The 8325-nt window shown below is 44.9% G+C and overlaps 1 protein-coding gene across 1 annotated transcript; it reads left to right on the top strand.

Moving 5' to 3' along the window:
• Positions 1-692: 692 nt before the first annotated feature.
• LOC311622270 (pyruvate kinase PKM-like) lies at positions 693-2958 on the top strand. Its single transcript, XM_084883241.1, has one exon. It carries the CDS (start codon positions 757-759, stop codon positions 2350-2352), a length of 1596 nt encoding a protein of 531 aa, XP_084739367.1. The 5' UTR covers positions 693-756; the 3' UTR covers positions 2353-2958.
• Positions 2959-8325: the final 5367 nt, after the last annotated feature.

The following is an 8325-nucleotide window of genomic DNA, read 5'->3' as shown; positions in this document are numbered from 1 at the left end:
ATTAAAGCCAGACAGACCTAGGACAAAAGCAAAACAGCCCAAATAACCCAAAACTCCCCTATACACTCATTTTGATACATCAGCATATTTAAAATGCATCTGAAAAGCTGATGAATGTTCTACTGAAACCCTTCCCTAAGATTCTCCCCTACAGGAAAAAAAAAAAAAAAAAAAAAAAAGAAAGAGAGAGAGAGAGAGAGAGAGAGAAGAAAAGAAAGCCCTAAGGACAAAGATTCAAGGTGGGCTGATTCTAGAGCACCCCTATTCCCCTACCCAGGCATAAATTTTTTATTTCTTCCTTAATTCTAACGGTCCCCATGAGACTTGCAGCTAGGGAAGCAGTGGGCAGCGGCACCTTGACCTAGGCTCACCCCTGCTCCTGTCTCCAAGGCCCTCCTTTTCTCTGACTTCCCAGTGAGCTAACGCAGCCCCACCCAGGCTCTCTGTCTCTGTGACCTTCCCTTCCCAGTGAGCTCACAGCAGCCCTGCCCAGGCCACTTCTTCCCTGTAACATTCCCGGGGAGCCACGCAGAGCCTCGCCTACGCTCTCTCCTTCTGCTACTGCTACCCTAAATCCTTTCTTTGTCTCACTGTCCCCAGAATTAAAAAACTCTCTCTCTCTCTCTCTCTCTCTCTCTCTCTCTCTCTGTCTCTCTTTCTCTCGTTCTCAGAGTCCACAGAGCAGTGACGCCTCCGGAGCCGCCGAACCTCCCAGCTGCAGCTCCAGCCGGACCACGCCAAAGGACCTCAGAAGCCATGTCTAAGCCCCATAGTGATGCCGGGACTGCCTTTCTTCAGACACAGCAGCTGCATGCAGCCATGGCTGACACATTCCTGGAGCACATGTGCCGCCTGGACATTGATTCGCCGCCCATCACAGCCCGGAACACTGGCATCATCTGTACCATCGGCCCTGCTTCCCGATCGGTGGAGATGTTGAAGGAGATGATTAAATCTGGAATGGACGTGGCTCGCGTGAACTTTTCTCATGGAACTCACGAGTACCACGCAGAGACCATCAAGAATGTGCGCACAGCCACTGAAAGCTTTGCTTCCCATCCCATTCTTTACCGGCCAGTTGCTGTGGCCCTGGACACTAAAGGACCAGAGATCCGAACTGGGCTCATCAAGGGCAGCGGCACCGCTGAGGTGGAGCTGAAGAAAGGGGCCACTCTCAAGATCACTCTGGATAATGCCTACATGGAAAAGTGTGATGAAAACACCCTGTGGCTGAACTACAAGAACATTTGTAAGGTGGTGGAAGTGGGCAGCAAGATCTATGTGGATGCTGGACTTATTTCTCTGCGGGTGAAGGAGAAAGGTGCTGACTTCCTGATAACAGAAGTGGAGAATGGTGGCACTTTGGGCAGCAAGAAGGGTGTGAACCTCCCTGGGGCTGCAGTGGACCTGCCTGCCGTGTCAGAAAAGGACATCCAGGATCTGAGGTTTGGGGTGGAGCAGAATGTAGATATGGTATTCGCATCTTTCATTCGAAAGGCATCTGATGTCCATGAGGTCAGGAAGGTCCTGGGAGAAAAAGGAAAGAACATCAAGATAATCAGCAAAATCGAAAATCATGAAGGAGTTCGGAGGTTTGATGAGATCCTGGAAGTCAGTGATGGGATCATGGTGGCTCGTGGTGATCTAGGCATTGAGATCCCTACAGAGAAGGTCTTCCTTGCTCAAAAGATGATGATCGGGAGGTGCAACCGAGCCGGGAAGCCTGTCATCTGTGCCACGCAGATGCTGGAGAGCATGATCAAAAATCCCCGTCCCACCCGGGCTGAGGGCAGTGATGTGGCCAATGCAGTCCTGGATGGAGCTGACTGCATCATGCTGTCTGGAGAGACGGCCAAAGGGGACTACCCCTTGGAGGCTGTGCGCATGCAGCACCTGATTGCCTGTGAGGCAGAGGCCGCCACCTACCACTTGCAATTATTTGAGGAACTTCGCCGCCTGGCCCCCATTACCAGCGACCCCACAGAAGCCACCGCCGTGGGCGCCGTGGAGGCCTCCTTCAAGTGCTGCAGTGGGGCCATAATCGTCCTCACCAAGTCTGGCAGGTCTGCTCACCAGGTGGCCAGATACCGTCCCCGTGCTCCCATTATTGCTGTCACTCGTGATCACCAGACAGCTCGCCAGGCCCACCTATATCGAGGCATCTTCCCTGTGGTGTGTAAGGACCCAGTGCAGGCGGCCTGGGCTGAGGATGTGGACCTCCGCGTGAACTTGGCCATGAATGTTGGCAAAGCCCGAGGCTTCTTCAAGAAGGGAGATGTGGTCATCGTGCTGACCGAGTGGCGTCCTAGCTCTGGCTTCACCAACACCATGCGTGTAATGCCTGTGCCGTGATGGGTCCCAAAACCCCTCCTCCAGCTCCTGTCCCATCCCCTCCCCCAACCCATCCCTTAGACCAGCGATGCTTGCAGTGCTCACTTGGGGCTGTAGTGTGCCACCCATGAACTGGGGCTCCAGGGAAAAAGATTAAGGCCTTTGTAGAGTGGCTATTTTTAAGACCCTGCTCAGGTGAGGTATAGTCCGGAGCCAGGCTGCCCATCTTACAGCCCTACCCAAGCAAGACAGACAGGGGTACAGGACTGGAGGCTCTGAAGCTGAACATAGAGGGCAATAGCTCCTGCTTCTCTGTGCATTCCAATCACTTCCTGTAGAAATGGACACTCAGAGAACTCGCAAGCCTGGCCTGGGTCAGAAGATGGCTGGCTAGAGAGGGCAGTGGCTCCGGTTTAAGCAGACTCTGGCCCTGGCCTTCACTTGCTTCTTCAATCCCCTCAGCCTCCCCCACTCCCATCTTGTGCACTGTGCACCTCTGTTCCTGCACTCCACTCAGCTGTCACTGCAGACAAACTCCATCCTCCACCTTTATTATCCCCACTACTGCAGATGCCTCTAGGCCTGTTGCTATACAGCCTATCTAAATGTCAATAAACAACACTGAAGCAAAAAAACAAAAGAAAAGAAAAAACTCACTCTCAAACCCATCTGAGCTCCTGATGCAAAATCTTTTTTTTTTTTTATAATATATTTTATTGATTTTTCACAGAGAGGAAGGGAGAAGAATAGAGAGCTAGAAACATCGATGAGAGAGATACATCAACCAGCTGCCTCCTGCACACCCCCTACCGGGGATGTGCCTGCAACTAATGTACATGCCCTTGACCGGAATCGAACCTGGGACCCTTGAGTCCGCAGACCGATGCTCTATCCACTGAGCCAAACCGGTTTCGGCTGCAAAATCTTTTCTACACAAAGTCAAGGACTCGCACGCTACAGGCCGGCCTGAGGTAGACCTGCTCAGGGCCAGTCTCTGTCCAGTAGCAATAGAATTATGGAATGCTCTCCTGTCCCACACCTCATCACCACATTGAAATGACTCCTGGGTAATTAGAGGAATACAATTTTTAAAACTATGTTTCTCAGACAATACTTAGTAAATATCTGGGGAATCTCAAAGATCAAAGAGGGCCGAAACCGGTTTGGCTCAGTGGATAGAGCATCGGTCTGCGGACTGAAAGGTCCCAGGATCAATTCCGGTCAAGGGCATGTACATTGGTTGCGGGCACATCCCCGGTAGGGGGTATGCAGGAGGCAGCTGGTCGATGATTCTCTCTTGTCGATGTTTCTAGCTATCTGTCCCTCTCTCTTCCTCTCTGCGAAAAATCAATAAAATATATAGATATTTTTTTAAAAAAGATCAAAAAGAGGACAAGAGAGACAAAACAAGGTCACCGCAGGAAAGTTTGTCCTCTCACAAGACAACTAAAGCATCCAAAACTTCACACAAACCTCGCACAAAATTGTTTTTTATCTCAGTTCCTATTACTGGTGCATCTTGTCAGCTTTAACAAACAAGTATAAGGCATACTAAAGGCCAAAAACACAGTTTGAAGAGACAAAGCAAGCATCAGAACCAGGCTTAGATATGGCACAGATGTTGGAGTTACAAGATGGAGAATTTTAAAACCACTGTGATTAATATGCTAAGGTCTCTAATGGATAAAGTAGACAGCATACAAGAGCAAATGGGAAATATAAGTAGAGATGGAAATTCTAAAATAGAATTAAAAGAAAATGGAAGTAAAGACTGCCTTTGATGATCTCATTAATAAACTGGACACGGCCAAGGGAACTATCAATGAGCTTGAAGATAGGCCAGTAGAAACTTCTAAAACTGACATGCAAATAGAAACAAGGAAGAGGAACAGAATACCTCAGAACTGTGGGACAATAAAAAAGGTACAACACAGCCATGGCCAGCTTGCTCAGTGGTTAGAGCATCAGCCTGCGCACCAAAGGGTCTTGGGTATGATTTCTGGTCAGGGAACCTACCTGGGTTGCAGGGTCGCTCCCTGTTCCTAGTCTGGGTGCATGCGGGAGGTAACCAATTGTTGTGTCTCTGTCACATCAATGCCTCTCTCTCTCTCTCTCTCTCTCTCTCTCTCTCTCTCTCTCTCTCTCTCTCTCTCTCTTCCTTCCTCTTTCTCCCTCCCTTCCACTCTCTCTGAAAAAAACAATGGAAAAAATATCCTCAGGTGAGGAATAACAAAACCACATTTTTAAAAAGATGCAACATACACATAATGGGAATATCAGGAGGAAAGAAAAGAGAGAAGAGAACAGAAGAAATAATTGAAGCAACAATGTCTGAGAATTTTCCAAAACTAATGATAGACACCAAACCACAGATCCAGGAACCCCAGAGAACATCAAGCAGGATGAATACCAAAAAAGTCTATATTATAGTATACTCAATACTGCAGAAAATTAAAGACAGAGAAAGTCTTGAAAGAAGTCAGAGGGGAAGGCTCTACCGATAGAGGAGCAGGGTAAGAATTATATCAGACTTTGCCTCAAAACCAAGCAAGCAAGAGAGGAAGAAAATATTTAAAACGTGGAAAGAAGAAATCTCACTAATCTAGAATTCTATATTCAATGAAATTATACTTCAAAAGCGAAACAGAAATAAAGACTTCCTCAGAAAAATAAGGGATTTTGTCACCAGTAGACCTAACTTGCAAGAAATATTATAAGAAACTTTTCGGGAAAACAGAAGAAATATAGGTGAGATACTTGGATCTACATAAAGAAACATTGGAGAAGGGGCAAATGAAGGCAAAATAAAACATACCAAACGTCATTCATAGTAACCAATAATGATAGCTAGAAGGAAGTGAGTAAAATATTCAAAGTGCTAAGAGAAAATCTATTAACCAAGAACCTATATCCAACAAAGCTATTTATAATAATCTATGATAATAAAGGCATAATATGCTAATTAGACTGGGCAGCTGAACAACCTTCTGGATGTCACTCTGGTTGTCCTTCCAGACAAAGCCTCTTTCATTTTAGTGAATGCTATTGTCAATTGCCTTACAGTAAAATATACATTACAGTAAATTACACATCACATAGCATTTACTATTTTGACAATCTTTTTGAGTGTTCGATTCAGTGACATTTTGAGTGCTCAATTCAGTGTCCAATGCTGTGCAACCATCACCACCATCCATTTCCAGAAGTTTTTCATCTTTCTAAATAGAAATTGTGTGCCTATTGTTAACTCCTGCTACCCCCTACAGAAGGCCCTGGAAACTTCTATTTTCTGTTTCTATAATTTCCCTATTCTAGAAACTCCATATAAGAGGGATGGTACAATAGTTGTCTTTTTGTGTCTGGCTTATTCCATTTACCACAGTGTCTTCAAGGTCCATCCAAGGTGTAGCAGGTGTCAGAATTTCCTTCCTTTTTAAAGCTCGGTAACATTCCATTGTATGGATAGACCACATTTCGCATAAATCAATTCATTTGTCCATAGGCACCTGGGTTGTTTCCCTATTTTATATTGTGATTGATGCTATCATGAACATGGGTGTGCAATACATGTTTGTTTGTCTGCTTTCATACTCTTGAACATATAGAGTTGTGGGGTCATATGATAATTCTAAGTTTAAAGTTTTGAGGAACCCTTTCCACCCTTTCCACAACAGGGGCCCCATTTTTCACTCCCAGCAACAATGTACAAGAGTTCCAATTTTCCACATCCTAGCCAGTACTTGTTATTTTCTTTGTCTTTTTTTTTTTTATGTAATTGGAGTGGCACTGGTTTAAAAAAAAATTATACAGGTTTCAGGTGCACAATTCCACAACACATCTTCTGTATATTGTACTGTATGTTTATCACACAAGTCAAGGCTTAGTCCATCACCATTTATTCCCCCATACCCCTCCTCTACTTCCCCCCACCCACTCTCCCCCTGGCAATCACCACACTGTTGTCCACGTCCATGAGTTTTTTCTCTCTCTCTTCTTTTCTCTCAATTCCTCCACCCAGCCCCAGCCCCTCAACCTCCCCCTTACAGCTGTCAGCCATCTATGAGCCTGTCTCTATTTTGCTTGTTAGTTCTGTTTGTTCATTCCACATATGAGTGAAATCATATGGTACTTGTCATTCTCTGACTAACTTATTTCACTTAACATAATGCTCTCCAGGTCCATCCATGCTGTTGCAAAGGGTAATTCTTTCTTCCTTTTATAGCCAAATAGTATTCCATTTGTAAATGTACCACAACTCTTTTATTCATTCATCTACTGGTGGACACTTGGGCTGTTTCCAAATCTTGGCTATTGTAAATAATGCTGCAATGAAGATAGCAGTGCATATATTATTTTGAATTAGTGTTTCGAGTTTCTTTGGATAAGTTCCCAGAAGTGGAATTGCTGGGTCATAAGGCAGTTTCATTTTTAATTTTTTGAGGTAACTCAATACCACTTTTTACAGTGGTTGCACCAATCTGCATTCTCACCAACATGGCACAAGGGTTCCTTTTTCTTTATATCTTCACAATATTTGTTGTTTGTTTATTTATTGATTACAAGTGGCCCAGTGCATGGATTCATGCACAGTGAAAAGAAATTAAGAAGAAATATTTTCATATCGATATAAAATGAGATTTAATCTCATCCCATAATTTCAAGAGATCAAAACACACGTGCAAGTCAATGTTTATTTTTAAACGTGCATGTGTGTACTGGCTGGTCGGTCAGTCACTTAGCCTTTTATATAGAGAGATAGCACTCTGACAGGTGTGAGGTGATACTGTGGTTTTAATTTGCATCTCTCTGATGATTAGTGATGTTAAGCATTGTTTCATATGTCTATTGGCCATCTGTATGTCCTCTTTGGAGAAGGGTCTATTCAAAATTAGATTTTTTTTTTGGGGGGGGGGTGTTAAGTTTTATAGGTTCCTTATAAATTTCAGATATTAACCCCTTATCAGATGTAACATGGTGAGTATGTTTTATCATTAAATGGGCTGTCTTTTCATTTTGTTGATGGTTCCCTTTGCTGCGAAAACATTTTTATTTTTGTATTGTCCCATTTGTCAATTTTTTTTAGTTGGAGATATATCACAAATAATATTGCTACAAGAAATGTCCGAGATTTTACTGCCTATGTTTTCTTCTAGGATGTTTATGGTTTTGAGTCTAACATTAAGTTTCTATTCCATTTTGAGCTTATTCTTGTGTCTGGTATGAGAAGGTGGCTGCCTGCCCTCCCCCGGATGAGTTTACCACTAGACTACAGCGGGGCTGCAGGGCTGACCAGCAGCCCCTGAACGGTGGGTGAATAGATTACTCCAACACAGTTACACTGTGAAAGAAGGCTAAGGGACAGCCGACTGTAAAAGCCAGGCAGCCTCAATTGCCTGCTTCATTAGCCTTTTATTGTAACAGCAGTTTGAGATAAAGTTTATCTTTTAGATACAATCAGCAGGGCCAATAATATTGGGAAGATTCATGCGTTTGTAGTGTATTTCAAGCAAGGACCCAAAAGATTAAGCATAAGGATTCCAGTGAACACCCAGGGGTCTGCACCTGCACAGACTTGTTTGGGAAGGTCAAGGAATAATTAGAGGCACGCCTTCAGCACTCCCCTAAGTCTCCCCTAAGTCAGAATTCCCATTAACAAGGCAGGCGGCCTTCCACACACTCCCCTTTTCTTAGAATGTCCTCCTTACAACTTTCCAACCAAGTCTTATGTGCTCCCAACATAGGGCCTTTACTCAGCCTGCGGGGGGTGGGACCTGGACAGCGGTGATAAGAAGACCCCATGGCCACAATGTAATTGCAAGGGCAGCTTCCACTTTGGGAGATTAAGGCTTTCTGCTGGCAAAGGGGCCAGAGGTCCTTGTGCTTGTCCAAATGCAAGCCTGGACTCTTGCGTGCTGCACCCAGAAGGGCCATCCGGCTACAAGGAGTATCAGTGACCACTGTTCCCTGGGATCCACATGGCCAGTGTACCAGCAG

This window comes from Pipistrellus hanaki, assembly GCF_964339955.1.
Source record: "Pipistrellus hanaki genome assembly, chromosome: 5".
NCBI lineage: Eukaryota > Metazoa > Chordata > Mammalia > Chiroptera > Vespertilionidae > Pipistrellus > Pipistrellus hanaki.
Note: the sequence above shows the minus strand (reverse complement) of the source record. Positions and strands in the feature narration are given on the sequence as shown.